The sequence below is a fragment of the Neomonachus schauinslandi genome, chromosome 10, assembly GCF_002201575.2.
Source record: "Neomonachus schauinslandi chromosome 10, ASM220157v2, whole genome shotgun sequence".
Taxonomy (NCBI): Eukaryota; Metazoa; Chordata; class Mammalia; order Carnivora; family Phocidae; genus Neomonachus; species Neomonachus schauinslandi.
The window spans coordinates 77,987,303-78,007,266 of NC_058412.1; the positions used below are offsets into that span (position 1 = coordinate 77,987,303).

Below are 19,964 nucleotides of genomic sequence, written 5' to 3' on the forward strand. Positions count from 1 at the left end.
TTAAAGATTTTATTTATTTATTCATGAGAGGTAGAGGGAGAAGTAGGCTCCCCACTGAGCAGGGAGCCCGATGCGGGACTCAATCCCAGGACCCTGGGATCATGACCCGAGTTGAAGGCAGACGCTTAACCATCTGAGCCACCCAGTCTCCCGGAAACAACTTTTTTAAAAAACACTTTGCCTTTGTTCTTTTTTGGTAGATGACAATGAAGGAGACAAAAAGAAAAAAGATAAGAAGAAAAAGAAAGGAGAGAAGGAAGAAAAAGAGAAAGAGAAGAAAAAAGGACCTAGCAAAGCCACAGTAAAGGCTATGCAAGAAGCTCTGGCTAAGCTTAAAGAAGAAGAAGAACGACAGAAGAGAGAAGAGGAGGAACGCATAAAGCGGCTTGAAGAGTTAGAAGCTAAGCGTAAAGAAGAGGTATGTGTTCATGAAGTTGTGTTTAACTTAAAAGTCTCTGCTCTGTAAATTATCTTTAACCTTCTAATTCTAAAAGTGTCATAGTTGTATGGTAATTCAGTTACTATTTTGATACAGACAAGATGAAGCAATACAGAAAATCCTACCTTTATTTTTTCAGTTGCAGAAATTGGTTATGTATCCTTGCCAATACTTAGTCTACTTTCATGTGACATTAATACTTATTTTGTACAGCCATTAAAATATTTTCATTTGGATATTCCTAATGTAATACTTTGCATGTATCTCAAGAGCTTTACATTTGAGTTTGGGTTCTTTAGATTTAAATTTTATAATTATGCCAATACAATTTTTGTCTTATTTATGTACTCTTATGCAGGAAAGACTAGAACAAGAAAAGAGAGAAAGGAAAAAGCAAAAAGAGAAAGAAAGAAAAGAACGCTTAAAAAAAGAAGGGAAACTTTTAACTAAATCCCAGAGAGAAGCCAGAGCCAGAGCTGAAGCTACCCTTAAACTTTTACAAGCTCAGGGTAAGTAGTATTTTTAATTGACTGAACAGTCTAGAAGCTTCTGTCATACAGTTACAGGTCTGTAATGGTCAAAAGGAGAATTGAATTAGGCAGAAAATTCCTATGAAAATGCTGTGGGAAAAGTCAAATAATAATGTAAGGAATAGGGATACCTGGCTGGCTCAGATGGTAGAACATGCAGCTTGGTCTCAGGGTCATGAGTTACAAGCCCCACACTAGGTGTACAGCTTACTTAAAAAAAAAAAATGTAAAGAATAGGTAAGATAATTATATTATTCTGGGAGATGACTTCTATAAAGTGTATTCTAAACACCATATTATTTTACTTGTATTTTGCTTTAGTATGTATCTCTAACAAGTAAGGATTTTTTTTAATGTTAAAAGAGTTTATATTTATTACATAAAACAAAATTAATTCCTTGACAGCATCTGGTTTTCTGTTTTTAATTTTTCCCCTTATCTCCAAAATGTTCTTAATAGTTGATTTGTTCAAATCAGGATCCAGATTAGATCCACACATTGCATTTGGTTGATATGTCTGTCTCTCACTGATACCACTACCCATTCTTGTTTTTGGCATGCCCTTTGTCATAGATACTGGATTATTCTTTAGAATTTCTCATATTCTGGATTTATCTAATGGCATTTTACTGGTGTTGGCTGATATACTTCTCTGTCCCTTATAATTTCTTAGATGTAGCAGCTTGGCTTCCTCCAAGTGTACTGTGTACTTCCTATTGCCTTATGTTAGGAGGCATGTGATCTGGATGTCTCACTTGTAGTGATGTCAGTATTGATCATTGGGTTTAGGTATTGGCAACTTTGTCCATTATATAAGTACTCCACTGACTTTTCCTAATAATAATTTAATATTCAGCCTAATAATACCAGCTGGTGATCATTGCAGAGTTGTGATATTCTGTCATTTCTTTTGTACTTATTAGCTACAATCTTTAAAGAAAAGCTTTCCCTGAAATGTAGTTCATGCAGGAAAGCCAGGATAAATGCTTAATTCTTATCCTTTATTAATTTTCAGGATAATAAATTAGTGTCTTAGCAACTTCAAAGGTGATCAATGAGTATAATTTTGATTTTTGGATGTATATCATTTTCTTTTAATGGGGTTTTATATAATTGATATGGTTTATCTCATGAAGTCATTCATGTTTTTTATATTCAAATTGTCCCATCTTTGACCAATAGGAGCGCATTCACGTTGGTCCCTGTGAGTTTTTCTACATGACTACAGTATTCTTAGACCCCATCCTTGCTTTCTAACACAACAAGTTATCTAAGGTTTATCTTGCACATTTTCTGTCTTAGATCTGGAATCACCTGTTTATCCAAGGAACCTCGGCTCCTTTTAGTCTAGAGACCACAATCTGGACATATAATTGATTATTTTTTGACATATAAAATGATTTAAAATAGTGTCTCTGCTCCATTGAGAAGGATATATTAGGTTTCAATTTCCTGTTCTTATATTTCACAGATTTTTATATGACAGTAATTTTGGTGCTTATGCTATAATTACAGTAATAGGTACCATTTATTGTGTGTGTATTATGTAACTGATGCTGTCATAAGCCTTTGACATTGTCTGTTTTCTCATAAAAATAGGTATTTTCATTCCCATCATTTAGGTGAAGAAATAGAGACTCCGAGTTTTAACAGCTTGCCCAAGGTCATGGAGCTGAGATTTAAACTGATCTGTATGACCACCTCTTAATTATGCATTATATGTTCAGCTGGGAGCAGTAAATATAGAGAAACACAGTACTTAGATTTCAGAAAGTTTTATTCTTAATTGGGGATACAGTTTTTTAGATGAAATTAGAGAACAAATATGAGTGCAACTAGCACCCAGATATCAGATTTGACAGGTAACTATCTGGAATGCTAAAAGCAGTCATGAAGAAATTGGGATAGAGTAATTTGCCAATCTTAGTAATGTTTTATGGAGTAGTTTGACTTGTACTTACGAGATTAGATGAACTTTTTTTTTTTTTCTTAAAGATTTTATTTCAGAGAGAGAGTGCAAGCATGAGCAGAGGGAGGGGCAGAGGGAGAAGTAGGCACCCCATGGAGCAGGGTGCCTGATGCCAGGCTCCATCCCAGGACCCTGGTATCATGACGTGAGTCGAAGGCAGACGTTTAATCGACTGAGCTACCTAGGCACCCCTAAACTATACTTCTTACTAACCCATGAGTCCAGGAGGAAGTCTTACTGAAAATTAGAAAGTATCTTGAATTCGAAAAAAAACAAAAAGGAAAATACAACATATCAAAGTTTGTGGGTTGCAGCTAAAGCAATGCTTAGAGGAGAATTTGTAGTATTAAATGCTTGCTTCAGGAAAAAAAGGTCAAATCAATAGTCTAAGCTTCCCATCTTAAACTAAAAAATAGTAGAGCAAAGTAAGCAGAAAGAAAAAAGTGCAGAAAACAATGCAATATAAAACAAGACTAATAGGGAATCATTGAAGCCAGAAGTTAGTACTTTGAAAATATCAATAAAATTGATAAACTTCTAGACCGACTAAGGAAGAAAAGAGACAAGACACAAATTACTGATACCAGGAGGAAAGCGTGGGGAAGGATATCATCATTACAGTTCTACAGGTATTAAAATGATAAGGCAATATTGTAAACGGCTCTGTGCTAATAGATTCAAAAGCTTGATAAAATAGGGCTATTCCTTAAAAGACATAAACTATCAAAACTCATAAAGATTACTCTGGGAATGAAGGCTGGTTCAGTTTTGAAAATGAGTAAATATTTAAAGAAGAAAAACTACATGATCATCTTATAGATGAAGAAAAATCATTTGACAGAATTCATCCATGTATGATAGAAATTCATAAACTGGAAATAGAAAAGTTCCTTATTTTGCTAAAAGAGATCTACAAAAAAATATTCAACCATTGCACTTGATGAATTATATATGCTAAATCTTAATATTGTAATTAAGACAAGGATGTCCATTCTTACCACAATCATTCCGTGTTGTACTGGAACATCCTAGCATGGGTAATTAGGAAAAAAAAAGTAAAAGGCATACAGATTGGAAAAAGTAAAACTCTATTCACAGATGATAGCTGCCTGCGTAGAAAATATCATGGCATCTAGAACTGAAAAAAAAAAACACACACACAAAACCCTACAGCTAATAAGTGAGATTAACAAGGTTCTAGATAGGACCAGTATGCAAATACCAATTGTATGTCTGTATGCTAGTAATTAAGAGCTGAAAATCAAAACAGTATTATTTGTAGTAGCACCCCCCCAAATAAACTGGATTTCTTCATTATAATTCTAATATTTGTGGGATCTATATTCTGAAAACTATAAAAACATGAAAATAATCAAAGACCTTTATAAATGGAAAAATGTTGCATTCACTTGATACTGTTGAGATTATCAGTTCTCCAAAATGACCTCTAGATTCAGTGCAATTCCAGTCAAACTTGCAGCCGGGTATTTTGTGAGTATCTATAAGCTATTTCTAAAATGTGTATGAAAGGGTGAAGGAGTTAGAATGGCCAAAATATTTTTGGAAATAACATACTTGGAGGACTCAAAATACCTGATTTCAAGACTTACTATAAAGCCATGGTAATCAGTAGTGTGATAATGGCAAAAGCAGGAATAAAGACAAATAGATCAATAGAATCGTCTGTATATGGTCAGTTTTGGGGAAGAGGCAGTTTAATAAGTAAAATACAGTGTTGACGACAACTGATGTTGGAACGGTTGAGTATCTAGATGCAAAAACAAAAACCCAGAATACCCAAAAGCCTAGTCTTAAATCTCACGCATTACATAAAAATTCACTCAAAAAGATCGTAAATCTAAATCTACAATGTACAACTACAAAACTTTAGGGGAAAAATAGTAGAAAATCTTTGTGACCTTGTGTTAGTGCTTAGTTTAACTTAAAAAAGCATAATTCAAAAAAGGAACATATTTGGGAAGTCCAGTTAAAAACTTGCTCTGCAGAAGACACCACTGAGAGAATTCAAAGACAATACCTGAAAATCACATATCTGACAAGGATTAATACACACAGTATGTGAAGATAACTTAGTATTCAACAATAAGAAGAGCAACAACCCTATTTAAAAATGGGCAAAAGATTTGAACAGAACTATAAGCAATGAAAAGAATGTTTAACATTAGTCATTAGGGCAATTCAAATTAAGACCACGGTGATATATTGCTACATGTTTATTGAAATACATAAATTTTAATAACTTGCCTTTTTCTGGCAAGTATGCAGGACAGTTGGAACTCACCTACCTTACTGGTTGAAATGCAAAACTGTAAAGTCAGTTTGGAAAACAGTTGGCAGTTTCTTACAAAATTAAATATATATTTATCTAATGTCCCATTATTCCCACTCAAAATATTTACCCCAGAGAAATGTTCACACAGAAAACTGAATACGTATGTTCGTAGAAGCTTTATTCATAATTGTCAAAACCTGGAAAAAAAAAAATGTCCTTCAGTTGTCTACAGAATAATGGAACTGTAATATATCCATACAGTGGAATGCAATAGAAAGAAATGAAGTATTAGTACATATAACAATCAGGATGACTCTAAAATCCATTATGATGACAACAGCCCAGACTATTAAGTTTCATTTCTGTGACATTTTGGAAAAAACAAATCTTTTGGGATAGAGAACAGATCAGTGGTTGCCAAGGGCTAAGGAAGTAAGATACGGTTTGATTACATAGAACAGCACAGGGTGTTGGAATTGTTCTGCATCTTCATTGTGTTTAATAAGTCTACACATTTTTCAAAAGTGCCAGAACTGTACACCAAGAAAGTAGTATTTTAGTTTATATAAATTTTAAAACTCCTTCTATAGAAAAGAGATTTTTCCATGAATGTATGTATCTCTGAGGTGAATAAAATGTTATCTTTTTTTTTTTTTTTAAGATTTATTATTTGTCAGAGAACAGAGCACAAGCGGGGGAGTGGGAGGCAGAGGGAGAAGCAGGCTCCCTATTGAGCAAGGAGCCTGATGTGGGACTCGATTCCAGGACCTTGGGATCATGACCTAAGCCGAAGGCAGATGCTTAACTAACTGACTGAGCCACCTAGGCTTCCCTAAAATGTTATCTTTTTAAGTAGCATTTCTTAGATGATACACAAATAGAATAAATCTAAAGTTTTTCATTTTTATCCCTTAGGTGTTGAAGTGCCATCAAAAGACTCTTTGCCAAAGAAAAGGCCAGTTTATGAAGATAAAAAGAAGAAAAAAACATTACAGCAGCTAGAAAATAAAGAAGGTTTGTATACAAAGGGACCTGTGATTTAAAAACAATTTTGTTAGCCTTTCCCTACAACCTTCGAAACAGTATCTTTTAAAGAGAAACCACAAATCAGAATTATATATTGAAACTTATTTCCTATACCTTGTTTCTTATTATTGTTAATCATTCTCAACTGATTTAAATGACAGGTTAATGGAACAGTGCTTTTGTTTGAAAAATCTAGATCTTCCCCAAACCAACTATTCTTAACGATCATTCTTACTTTTCTTTTCCTTCTCAACCTTTTGTAATTTCACATTGTTCCTTGAGCAGACTCTTTCCTGTAAAATATATGACTGATATTTAAACATTTTCTAAACTAAAAGAATTTAGGTTTGTACTACTGGTTTTTATTCAGTACTTGACAGAGTATCCCAACAGAAATTTTGCACTGAAAAAGTATTATTAACTTGGTTTCTGCCCCTTTTTCAGTATCTGAACCAATAGAATTATGTGCTGCTGTAGAAGTTGTAGAACAAGGAGTTCCAGAAAAGGAAGAGACACCACCTCCTGCTGAACCAGGCCAGTAGCACTGACTAATTGCTTCCTATTAAATAGCACTGATGTGTCAGAAATTGTCTTAGTCATCATGTATTTGGGGAAAGCAAATATCTGGCAGGATGGTATTCTTCATACTTTTCTCTAAACCATTTCTTTCCATTTCCATTTTGAAAAAGTTTAGGGGCGCCTGGGAGGCTCATTCCTCCCAGGTTGAGTATCTGACTCTTGGTCATGGCTCAGGTCTTGATCTCATGGTTGTGAGTTTGAGCTCCTGTGGGTTCGAACTCCAAGCTGGGCTCCACTTTAAAAAAAAAAAAAAAAATAGGATTGAGACTTGAATCGGTTTTTAGTAGTGTCAGTAAAATGTAGACAGAGTAAAAGTATTTTGGATTTTTTTCTGATGTTTTCATTTATGGGTCAGAAATCTTTGGTGGTGCCAAGAAGACCTGAAGTTCTTTATTTAATCCTTTGGAAGCAAATTGGAAGCATTTAATGACAACTTTTAAAGAATACTGTAAAAATTGGCATTTTTAAACCTCCTTAGAGGTCAGCTTCTATTTACTAAATCAGTAAGAGGATTCAGTTTATTCATTCTGTGTGTGTATGTGTTTTGAGGTTGGAGAAAGTATTTGGCTTTTTTTTTTTTTTAAAGATAAACATTGTTTTAATTCATTAGACTAGATATTGATAGGTGAGCCAGAGGCTAGCTAGCTACATGTATGGTTAACAAAATCAAGAGACTCTCTACTGTTTAAAGTTTGGAGTCAGAATAAATAGTAAAAGAATATCAAGACTGACCCACACTGGTGAAAAATATTGATAGTTCCTTTCCTTCTTTCTCCCCTCCTGTTCTTAGTATAAAAGGATCATTTACCTGGCACAACTCAGCTTAGCATGATGACATTGGAGAAATACAGGTTGATATGCCTAATGGCAGTCCATTATTTTAGGTGACATTTATAGCAGTGGAAAGAATTGCTAATTTAGAAGGACATTTTCAGTACATGTACCTGATTCATTTCCTCTTCCTCAAGATTATCCAAACTTGTTGGCAAGTAATAATTATTACAGGGGAGCAAATACCACTTGTCCCACCTGGATTTGAGAATAGTTTTGCTTTATTGGATTTCAGTAAAAAGAGTCAATGTTGAGAATATTAAGTCTTTAATATTCAAAATCACACCTTTCTGGATGTTTTTGGATTGTCAGCAGATATTCTTTTCTTATTTTCAACTGGAGTAGAGGTGTAGCTTTGTACCTCCAACTATGATTTAAGTAGTATTTTTATGTAGCTGTAGAAGTTAAAGCAATAAAATAAGTAGTAAATTCTTAGGTATGACATGTAAGTTTGAAAGATCAAAATGAAGATACCGTAAGTAATCCTCTCTTATTTGTGGGGCATATGTTTTGAGACCCCCAGTGGATGCCTGAAACTGCAGATAGTACTGAACTCTGTTTTCTGCTATACATACATAACTGTGATAGAGTTTAACTTATAAATTAGGCACAGTAAAAGATGAACAGCAATAAGTAATAATATGAACAATTAGAACAATATAGTATAATAAGTTATGTGGGTGTAGTCTCTCTCTTTTAAAATATCTTATTGTACTAATTCTTCTTGTGATGATGTGAGATGTTAAATACCCATGTGACTAGATGAAGTGAGATGAATGATGTAGGCACTGTGATGTAATGTTAGACTACCATTGACCTTCTGACCATATGTTAGAAGAAGGAAAGGAGGATCATTTGCTTCCAGACCGCAGTTCACCGTGGGTAACAAAATGCAGAAAGCAAGATCATAGCTAAGGTTGGGGGACTATTGTGAAATTTCATTTTTCCTCAAGAACTGAGTGCAATCAAAAGTTGAAAATAGAGCTACCATATGATCCAGCAATTGCACTACTGGGTATTTACCCCAAAGATACAAAAGTAGGGATCCGAAGGGGTACGTGCACCCCGATGTTTATAGCAGCAATGTCCACAATAGCCAAACTGTGGAAAGAGCCAAGATGTCCATCAACAGATGAATGGATAAAGAAGATGTGGTATATATATACAATGGAATATTATGCAGCCATCAAAAGGAACGAGATCTTGCCATTTGCAACGACGTGGATGGAACTGGAGGGTATTATGTTGAGTGAAATAAGTCAAACAGAGAAAGACATGTATCATATGATCTCACTGATATGAGGAATTCTTAATCTCAGGAAACAAACTGAGGGTTGCTGGAGTGGGGGGTGGGGTGGGAAGGATGGGGTGACTGGGTGATAGACACTGGGGAGGGTATGTGCTCTGGTAAGCGCTGTGAATTTTGCAAGACTGTTGAATCTCAGATCTGTACCTCTGAAACAAATAACGCAATATATGTTAAGAAAAAAAAAAAAAAGAAGAAGAAGAAGAAGGTAGCAGGAGGGGAAGAATGAAGCGGGGGAAATCGGAGGGGTAGACGAACCATGAGAGACGATGGACTCTGAAAAACAAACAGGGTTCTAGAGGGGAGGGGGGTGGGAGGATGGGTTAGCCTGGTGGTGGGTACTGAGGAGGGCACGTTCTGCATGGAGCACTGGGTGTTATGCACAAACAATGAATCATGGAACACTTCATCTAAAACTAATGATGTAATGTATGGGGATTAACATAAGAATAAAAAAAAAAAATTAAAAAAAAAAAAAAAAAAAAGAACTGAGTGCAATCATCTACCCTTTTCAGAATCTAACAGAACATTTCAGTGTCTGAGTTTCTAAAACTTTAATTATGTCAAATATGAAATCTGGTTTAAGTTTAATTTGGTGTATTCAAAATGCTAGGAAATTATGCAGCATTTGGTAATACTAAATTATAACATGTAGCTATACTGAGAAAATAGTTCCAAAGATGACGAAATTGTATGTTTTTGCATAATTAAAGTATTTTTAGTGTCAGCATAATTTTCTACTTTTTTCTAAAAGCAAGCTCCTATTTCTAGATGATTTCTATGTCTTTAACAAAAACATTTATTTACAGAAGAGGAAGAAGAAACTGAAGATGCTGGATTGGATGATTGGGAAGCTATGGCCAGTGATGAAGAGAGAGAAAAAGGTGAATAGCTCATAAGTATGCATTGATAAATCTAATGGTTATTAGAGGTGTGTGTATTTAAAGGAATAGTCAGTCTTCTGATTATGAAAGCCATATAAACATTTCTGGGAATAAAAACCAGTTTCAGATCTCTCCATTGCCATGGTTCCTGATTATGTGGATCCTCATTTTATGAATAAATGGTTTTTCAGGGGCTCCTAGGATTTAAAATACATTTTTTCAGAGTGATGTTTTAAATGGGGTTAGGTTATTAAAGCTAGCCTACAAAAACACTTTAACTTGAAATATAATACAAAGGTGATACAAGTGAATAGTACCTAATCAATATGAATAAATAATTTTTCTTTGTTATTACTTTCTGTCCTCTATTACTAAAATCTACTTTCTTTGGTTTTAGTTTGCTGGGGGTTTTTCCTAACTTCTTGAGATGGATATTTGGTTTTTTGGTTTTTCAGGGTTTTTTCCCTAATACTTTTTTTTTTTTTTTTAGTTTTAATTTTAATTCTAGTTAGTTAACATGCATTGTTATATTACTTTCAGGTGTATGATAGTGATTCAGCAATTCCATATATAACATGGTGCTTATCAGGACAAGTACACTCCTTAATTCCCATCACCTATTTAACCAATCCCCGCCCCCCCCCCCCGCCCCCCCCCTGCCACAAACCTCTCTTCTCCTCTGGTAACCATCAGTTTGTTCTCTGTAGTTAAAGAGGCTGTTTCTTAGTTTGTCTCTCTTTTTTTGCTCTTTGCTCATTTGTTTTGTTTCTTAAATTGCATATGAGTGAAATCATATATTTGTCTTTCTCTGACTGACTTCCCTTAGCATTATACTCTAGCTCCATTCATGTCACTGCAAGTGACAAGATTTCATTCTTTTTCATGGCTGAATAATATTCCATTGTATATATATACACCACATCTTCTCTATCCCTTCATCTGTCTGTGGGCACTTGAGCTGCTTCTATATTTTGGTTATTATAAACAATGCTGCCATAGACATAGGGGTGCATGTAATCCTTTGAATTAGTGTTTTTGTATTCTTTGGGTAAATACCTGGTAGTGTGATCACTGGATCACAAGATAGTTCTATTTTTAATTTTTTGAGGATACTCCATACTGTTTTCCACAGTGGCTGCACCAGTTTGCATTCCCAGTAGCAGCACAAGAGGATTCCTTTTTCTCCACATCCTCGCCAACATCTAATACATGTTATTAAAACTAAATTTTTTGTTAAGCATTTCTTTACCTAAATTTCATAAGTTCTGATATTTTTAACTTCCATTTTAATGTATTTTACCTGATTGATAGAAGTGTAGTTCTTAATTTACAAAAGAGGGATTTTCTAATTATTTTCTTGTTACTTCATTGAGATCAGAAAATATACATGGTTCTATCTTTTGAAATTGTTGAGACTTAATTTACAACCCAGCACATGGTTGATTATTGTGTTTAATATATGATTGAAAGGAATTTATATTCTACAGTAGTTGTGTGCCTTGTTCTCTGTAGAGTTAACCCTTGAACAACATGGGTTTAAACTGCAGGAGTCTACTTACATGCAGATTTTTTTTGATATGATGCTGTAAATATATTTTCCTTAAGATTTTCTTCGTAACATTTTTATTTATCTGGTTTAGCTTATTATAAGAATACAGTATGTAATACACATACAAACTATGTGTCAGCTGTTTATGTTATTACCAAGGCTTATGAATAGTAGGCTGTTAGTTAAATTTTTGAAGAGTCAAAAGTTATACATGGATTTCCAACTGCATGGGGGCATTGACATTCTTAATCCCCATGTTGTTCAAGGGTAAACTGTATTTGGTCATATTTGCTCATCATTTTGTTCAAGTCTTTTTTAATCTGAGATTTTTTTTGGACTGCCTTCTCTGTTACTGGGAGTAGTGAGATAAAATCTGCCATGATTGTGGATTGTCTATTTCTCCCTGTGCTCTGTTAGTTTTGTTTGATAAATTTTAGGTAAATACACTCTCATATTTTTTTGATGAATTTGACTCATTGATTTACTATTCTATTGTGTCTTATTTATATTTTTTATTTCTGTTTTTGTGGTTTTTTTGTTTGTTTTAATTATTTCTCACAATGCTTTTTGCCTTAAAACATACTTTATCTGATGTTGATACAGTGACATAGCTTTGATTTACATGATTTTTTTCTATTCTTAACTTTATCTGTCTCCTTGATTAGCACATAGTTGAGATTTTTAAATCCAGTTTGTCAGTCAGTATTTTACCTAGACCACTTAGCCCATTACATTTAACCCTTTATGTAATTAGTGAAGAGTATTTGTTATCTTATTTAGTCCTTACTGGTTCTGTTTCTTTTTTTGTCCTTTCTAACCATGCTTGGGATTGTTGTTTTGTTTAAAATTTTATTTATTTATTTATTTGGCAGAGCAGGAGAGAGCGAGAGAAAGCATAAGCAGGAGGAGCAGCAGAGGGAGAGGGAGAAGCAGGCTTCCCATTGAGCAGGGAGCCCAATGCGGGGCTCAATCCCAGGACCCTGGGATCATGTCCTGAGCTGTAACTGGCTGAGCCACCCAGGCACTTCCCCCGCCCCCCCGCCTTTTTTTTAAAATTCTCTATGTTCGTCCTTCCATGAGCTTGGAAGTTGTATACTTTCCCACTTATTTTTAGTCATTACTCTAGAGACTTTTAACATGGATCTTTATTACTGTCTAATAATACCCTCGTTCCAGACAATGCAAAGACCGTAGAATACATGAGCAAATTTATCCACTCCTCAGTTTGTTATTCCCATTTATTTTAATTCTCTTTTTTAAGTTTTGGCTTAAGTTTACTCGTATTGTCAGCTCTTTGTTGTATTTCATTTTTTTTTGATCTCTGATCTTCCATTTGAGATCATTTCTTCTTGCCTGAAGAATACCTTTTAGAATTTCCTTTAGTATGAACCTGTTAGTGAGGCATTCCATTTTTGCTTTTCTTTATTTTTATTATGTTAATCACCATACATTAGATCATTAGTTTTTAAGGTAGCGTCCCATGATTCATTGCTTGCGTATAACACTGAGTGCTCCATGCAGTACGTGCCCTCTTTAATACCCATCACCAGGCTAACCCATCCCCCAACCCTCTAGAACCCCCAGTTTGTTTCTCAGAGTCCATAGTCTCTCATGGTTCGTCTCCCCTCTGATTCCCCCCCTTCATTTTTCCCTTCCTGCTATCTTTTTTTTTTTTTTTTTTTAACTTATGTATTATTTGTTTCAGAGGAACAGGTCTGTGATTCATCCGTCTTACACAATTCACAGCACTCACCATAGCACATACCCTCCCCAATGTCCATCACCAGCCACCCCATCCCTCCCACCTCCCACCACTCCAGCAACCCTCAGTTTGTTTCCTGAGATTAAGAATTGCTCATACCAGTGAGGTCATATGACACATGTCTTTCTCTGATTGACTTATTTCGCTCAGCATAATACCCTCCAGTTCCATCCACGTTGTTGCAAATGGCAAGATTTCATTCCTTTTGATGGCTGCATAACATTCCATTGTATATATATACCACATCTTCTTTATCCACTCATCTGTCGGTGGACATCTTGGCTCTTTCCACAGTTTGGCTATTGTAGACATTGCTGCTATAAACACTGGGGTGCACGTACCCCTTCAGATCGCTACAGTTGTATCTTTGGGGTAAATACCCAGTAGTGCAATTACTGGGTCATAAGGTAGCTCTATTTTCAACGTTTTGATTAACCTCCATACTGTTTTCCAGAGTGGTTGCATCAGCTTGCATTCCCACCAACAGTGTAGGAGGGTTCCCCTTTCTCTGCATCCTCGCCAACATCTGTCGTTTCCTGACTTGTTAATTTTAGCCATTCTGACTGGTGTGAGGTGGTATCTCACTGAGGTTTTGATTTGGATTTCCCTGTTGCCGAGTGATGTTGAGCACTTTTTCATGTGCCTGTTGGCCATTTGGATGTCTTCTTTGCAGAAATGTCTGTTCATGTCTTCTGCCCATTTCTTGATTGGATTCTTTGTTCTTTGGGTGTTGAGTTTGAAAAGTCCTTTACAGATTGTGGATACTAGCCCTTTATCTGATATGTCATTTGCAAATACCTTCTCCCATTCTCTTGGTTGTCTTTTGGTTTTATTGACTGTTTCCTTTGCTGTGCAAAAGCTTTTTATCTTGATGAAGTCCCAATAGTTCATTTTGCCCTTGCTTCCCTTGCCTTTGGCGATGTGTCTAGGAAGAAGTTGCTGCGGCTGAGGTCAAAGAGGTTGCCGCCTGTGTTATCTTCTAGGATTTTGATGGACTCCTGTCTCACATTGAGGTCTTTCAACCATTTGGAGTCTATTTTTGTGTGTGGTGTAAGGAAATGGTCCAGTTTCATTCTTCTGCATGTGGCTGTCCAGTTTTCCCAACACCATTTGTTGAAGGGACTGTCTTTTTTCCATTGGACATTCTTTCCTGCTTTGTCGAAGATTAGTTGACTCTAGAATTGAGGTTCCATTTCTGGGCTCTCTATTCTGTTCCATTGATCTCTGTGTCTGTTTTTGTGCCAGTACCACACTGTCTTGATGATTACAGCTTTGTAGTAGAGCTTCAAGTCAGGAATTGTGATGCCACCAGCTTTGCTTTTCTTTTTCAACATACCTCTGGCTATTCGGGGTCTTTTCTGGTTCCATAAAAATTTTAGGATTATTTGTTCCATTTCTTTGAATAAAGTTGATGGTATTTTGATAGGGATTGCATTAAATGTGTAGATTGCTCTAGGTAGCATAGACATTTTCACAATATTTGTTCTTCCAATCCGTGAGTGTGGAATGTTTTTCCATTTCTTTGTGTCTTCCTCCATTTCTTTCAAGAGTATTTTATAGTTTTCTGAGTACAGATTCTTTGCCTCTGGTTAGATTTATTCCTAGGTATCTTATGGTTTTGGGTGCAGTTGTAAATGGGATCAACTCCTTAATTTCTCTTTCTTCTGTCTTGTTGGTGTATAGGAATGCCACTGATTTCTGTGCATTGATTTTACATCCTGCCACTTTACTGAATTCCTGTATGAGTTTTAGCAGTTTTGGGGTGGAGTCTTTTGGGTTGTCCACATAAAGTATCATATCATCTGCCAAGAGTGAGAGTTTGACTTCTTTGCTGATTCGGGTGCCTTTGATTTCTTTTTGTTGTCTGATTGCTGTGGCTAGGACTTCTTATACTGTGTTGAATAGCGGTGGTGATAGTGGACATCCCTGCCGTGTTCCTGACCTAAGGGGGAAAGCTCTCGGTTTTTCCCCATTGAGAATGATATTCGCTGTGGGTTTTTCATAGATGGCTTTTATGATATTGAGGTATGTACCCTCTATCCCTACACTGTGAAGAGTTTTAATCAAGAAAGGATGCTGTAGTTTGTCAAATGATTTTTCTGCATCTATTGAGAGGATCATATGGTTCTTGTTCTTTCTTTTATTAATGTATTGTATCACACTGATTGGTTTGCGGATGTTGAACCAACCTTGCAGCCCAGGGATAAATCCCACTTGGTCGTGGTGAATAATCCTTTTAATGTACTGTTGGACCGTATTGGCTAGTATTTTGGTGGTAATTTTTGCATCCATGTTCATCAGGGATATTGGTCTGTAATTCTCCTTTTTGTTGGGGTCTTTGTCTGATTTTGGGCTCAAAGTAATGCTGGCCTCATGAAATGAGTTTGGAAGTTTTCCTTCCATTTCTATTTTTTGGAACAGTTTCAGAATAGGTATTAATTCTTCTTGAAATGTTTGGTAGAATTCCCCTGGGAAGCCATCTGGCCCTGGGCTCTTGTTTGTTGGGAGATTTTTGATGACTGCTTCAATTTCATTACTGGTTATGGGTCTGTTCAGGTTTTCTATTTCTTCCTGCTTCAGTTTTGGTATTGTCTCTAGGAATGCATTCATTTCTTCCATATGATCTAAGTTGCTGACATATAATTGCTCATAATATGTTCTTATAATTGTTTGTATTTCTTCGGTGTTGGTTGTGATCTCTCCTCTTTCATTCATGATTTTATTTATTTGGGTCCTTTCTCTTTTCTTTTTGGTAAGTCTGGCCAAGGGTTTATCAATCTTATTAATTCTTTCAAAGAACCAGCTCCTAGTTTCGTTGATCTGTTCTACTGTTCTTTTGGTTTCTATTTCATTGGTTTCTGCTCTGATCTTTATTATTTCTCTTTGCCTGCTGAGTTTAGGCTTTATTTGCTGTTCTTTCTCCAGTTCCTTTAGGTGAAGGATTAGGTTGTGTATTTGAGACCTTTCTTGTTTCTTGAGAAAGGCTTGTATTGCTATATAGTTTCCTCTTAGGACCGCCTTTGCTGCATCCCAAAGATTTTGAACAGTTGTGTTTTCATTTTCATTTGTTTCTGTGAATTTTTTTTAATTCTTCTTTAATTTCCTGGTTGACCCATTCATTCTTTAGTAGGATGCTCTTTAGCCTCCATGGATATGAGTTCTTTCTGACTTTCCTCTTGTGATTGAGTTCTAGTTTCAAAGCATTGTGGTCTGAAAATAGGCAGGGAATGATCCCAATCTTTCTGTACCGGTTGAGACCTGATTTGTGACCCAGGATGTGATCTATTCTGGAGAATGTTCCATGGGCACTAGAGAAGAATGTATATTCTGTTGCTTTGGGATGGAATGTTCTGAATATATCTGTGAAATCCATCTGGTCCAGTGTGACATTTAAAGCCTTTATTTCCTTGTTGATCTTTTGCTTAGATGATCTGTCCATTTCAGTGAGGGTCGTGTTTAAGTCCCCTACTATTATTGTATTGTTGTCGATGTGTTTCTTTGCTTTTGTTATTAATTGCCTTATATAATTGGCTGCTCCCATGTTAGGGCATAGATATTTACAATTGTTAGATCTTCTTGTTGGATTGACCCTTTAAGTATGACATAGTGTCCTTCCTCATCTCTTATTACAGTCTTTGGTTTAAAATCTAATTTGTCTGATAGAAGGCTTGCCACCCCAGCTTTCTTTTGGTGTGCATTAGCATGGTAAATGGTTTTCCACCCCCTCACTTTCAATCTGGGGGTGTCTTTGGGTCTAAAATGAGTCTCTTGCAGACAGCATTTGATGGTTCTTGTTTGTTTTTTTAATCCAATCATGATACCCTGTTTCTTTTGATTGGGGCATTTAGCCCATCTACATTCAGGGTAACTATTGAAAGATATGAATTTAGTGACATTGAATTGCCTGTAAGATGACTGTTACTGTATATTGTCTCTGTTCATTTCTGGTCTCTGTTACTTTTAGGCTCTCTCTTTGCTTAGAGGACCCCTTTCAATATTTTTTTGTAGGGCTGGTTTCGTGTTTGCAAATTCCTTTAGTTTTTGTTTTTCCTGGAAGCTTTTTACCTCTCCTTCTATTTTCAATGACATCCTAGCTGGATATAGTATTCTTGGCTGCATATTTTTCTCATTTAGTGTTCTGAATATATCATGCCAGTCCTTTCTGGCCTGCCAGGTCTCTGTGGATAGGTCTGTTGCCAATCTAATGTTTCTACCATTGTAGGTTAGAGATCTCTTCTCCCGAGCTGCTTTCAGAATTTTCTCTTTGTCTCTGAGACTCGTAAGTTTTACTATTAGATGTCAGGGTATTGACCTATTTTTATTGATTTTGAGGGGGGTTCTCTGTGCCTCCTGGATTTTGATGCCTGTTTCCTTCCCCAAATTAGGGAAGGTCTCTGCTATAATTTGCTCCAATATACCTTCTGCCCCTCTCTCTCCTTCTTCTTCTGGGATCCCAGTTATTCTAATATTGTTTCGTCTTATGGTATCTCTTATTTCCCGAATTCTGCCCTTGTGATCCAGTAGTTGTTTATCTCTTTTTCTCAGCTTCTTTATTCTCCATCATTTTGTCTTCTATGTCACTAATTCTCTCTTCTGCCTCATTTATCCTAGAGTTAGAGCCTCCATTTTTGATTGCACCTCGTTAATAGTCTTTTTGATTTAGACTTGGTTAGATTTTAGTTCTTTTATTTCTCCAGAAAGGGTTTCTCTAGTATCTTCCATGCTTTTTTCAAGCCTAGACAGTATCTTTATAATCGTCATTCTGAACTCTAGTTCCGACATCCTACTAATGTCTGTATTGATTAGGTCCCTGGCAGCCAGGACTGCCTCTTGTTCTTTTGAGGTGAGTTTTTCTGTCTTGTCATTTTGTCCAGAGGAGAACAGATGAATGAGAGAACAAAATGCTAACAGGGTAACAATGATCCCAGAAAAATATACACTAAACCAATCACAAGATTTAGGGAAAAGAAAGGGAAAGAAAAAGAAAAAAAAAGTGATGAAATATGATCAGGCTGATGAATAGATCAGTGCCACACACTAGATTTTGGGCATATTTTGGTCTGTTAGAAGAAACTACCTCCCAAAATTTTAAGGAAAGAAAATCTTATGTATGTACAAAAATAAGGGTAAATACGATGAAGGGATGGAATATGAGTGTAAAGATGAAAATTATAGAAGATTTTATAAAAGGATTTGATAAGATAAGTTGGTTGAGGAAAGAAAGAAGAGAGGGCGCCTGGGTGGCTCAGTTGGTGAAGCAACTGCCTTCGGCTCAGGTCATGATCCCAGCGTCCCATATCCGGCTCCCAGTTCAGCGGGGCATCTGCTTTTCGCTCTGACCCTCTGTCCTCTCATGCTCTCTCTCACTCTCTCCCAAATAAATAAAATCTTTAAAAGAAAAAAAAAGAAAGAAGAGAAATTAATTAAAAAAAAGGGAGAGAATGTGATCAGGCAGGAGACTAGAACAAAGCCATACACTAGAGATTTAGGGTATATTTTGGTCTCTTAGAAGAAACATACTGTATCCCAAAATTTTAAAGAGAGAACAACTTATATATATATACACAAAAAATAAGGTTAACTACAATGAAGTGATAGAGTATGACTCTCAAAAGGTTTAAAAAAAAAAAGGGATTGATAAGATGTTTGTTGAAAAACGGAAAAAGAGAAATTAAAAAAAATAGAGAAAAAAATTAAAAAATTAACTTTGAAAGACTAATGTATCATGGGAAAAAAAGCCATCAATTCTGTGTGCTGTATTCCCCTAGTGCTGGAGTTCTGCTGTTCTCATTGATCGGTGAGTGAACTTGGTCTTCGCTGGCTGTTCTTGCTGATCTTCTGGGGGAGGGTCCTGTTGCAGTGGTTCTCAAATGTCTTTTCTGGAGGCGGAACTGCCCTGCCCTTGCCAGGGGCTGGGCTAAGTAATCTGCTCGGGTTTGCTCTCTGGAGCTTTTGTTCCCTGCAAGCTTTCCGTACAGCTTTGGAGGACGAGACTGAAAATGGTGGACTTCCAGTCTCCGCCCTGGAGGACCCAAGAGCTCGGGCCCCACCCCTCAGTGCGCCCCCAGAGAAAAGCAGTCAGTCACTTACGTCTCTCCGGTCTCCGGCCCCACTCCGTGCTCACACGGCCTGTGACCAAGCGTTTCTATCTCTGGCACGACCCTGTGTGGAGTCTCTAAACCCAGCAGATCCCTGCGGTGTGCTCCCGCGTCGCTCCTCCTGGGGGAGGAAGGGGAGTCTCCCCAGATCTGCCGCTTGTTGGGTCCCTGCTGGAGGAGCAGTGGCCCGACTGTGCTGCGGATCACGGTTTATGGCAACCCTGAGCTGAGAGCCCACTCCTCGGCTCCGTCTCTGCAGCCGGCTTCCCCGCTCCGATACCTCGGAACTCTGCCATACTCAGGCACCCCCAGTCTTCCTGTGATCCTGAGGGCCCTGAGACCACACTGTCCCAGCGAGGGTTCCACCCCCCACTTAGCCACTGGAGCGACGTCCCTCAGCGGAGCCGACTTCTAAAAGTTCCGATTTAGTGCTCCGCTGCTCTATCACTTGCCAGTAGTGGCTGACGGAGGCCCCCTCCCCTGCTGTCTGTCTTCCCTTGTATCACCTTGGATTCACTTCTCCACACATCCTACCTTCCAGAAAGTGGTTCCTTTTCTTTTTTTTTTTTTTTAAAGATTTTATTTATTTATTTGACAGAATGAGAGACAGAGAGCATGAGAGGGAGGAAGGTCAGAGGGAGAAGCAGACTCCCTGCCGAGCAGGGAGCCCGATGCGGGACTCGATCCCGGGACTCCAG

The 19,964-nt window shown here is 36.9% G+C and overlaps 1 protein-coding gene across 2 annotated transcripts in view; it reads left to right on the forward strand.

Moving 5' to 3' along the window:
- EIF5B (eukaryotic translation initiation factor 5B) overlaps positions 1-19,964 on the forward strand; it is a 100,006-nt gene that overhangs the window by 43,275 nt on the left and 36,767 nt on the right. The window contains exons 5-10 of one of the 2 annotated variants that reach the window (XM_044918807.1): positions 201-418; positions 798-948; positions 6,147-6,245; positions 6,702-6,791; positions 9,783-9,857; positions 18,375-18,377. In XM_044918807.1, the coding sequence (XP_044774742.1) occupies positions 201-418; positions 798-948; positions 6,147-6,245; positions 6,702-6,791; positions 9,783-9,857; positions 18,375-18,377 (636 nt within the window). The remainder of the gene's footprint in view (positions 1-200; positions 419-797; positions 949-6,146; positions 6,246-6,701; positions 6,792-9,782; positions 9,858-18,374; positions 18,378-19,964) is intronic. The other variant, XM_021701186.2, reaches the window with a different exon arrangement.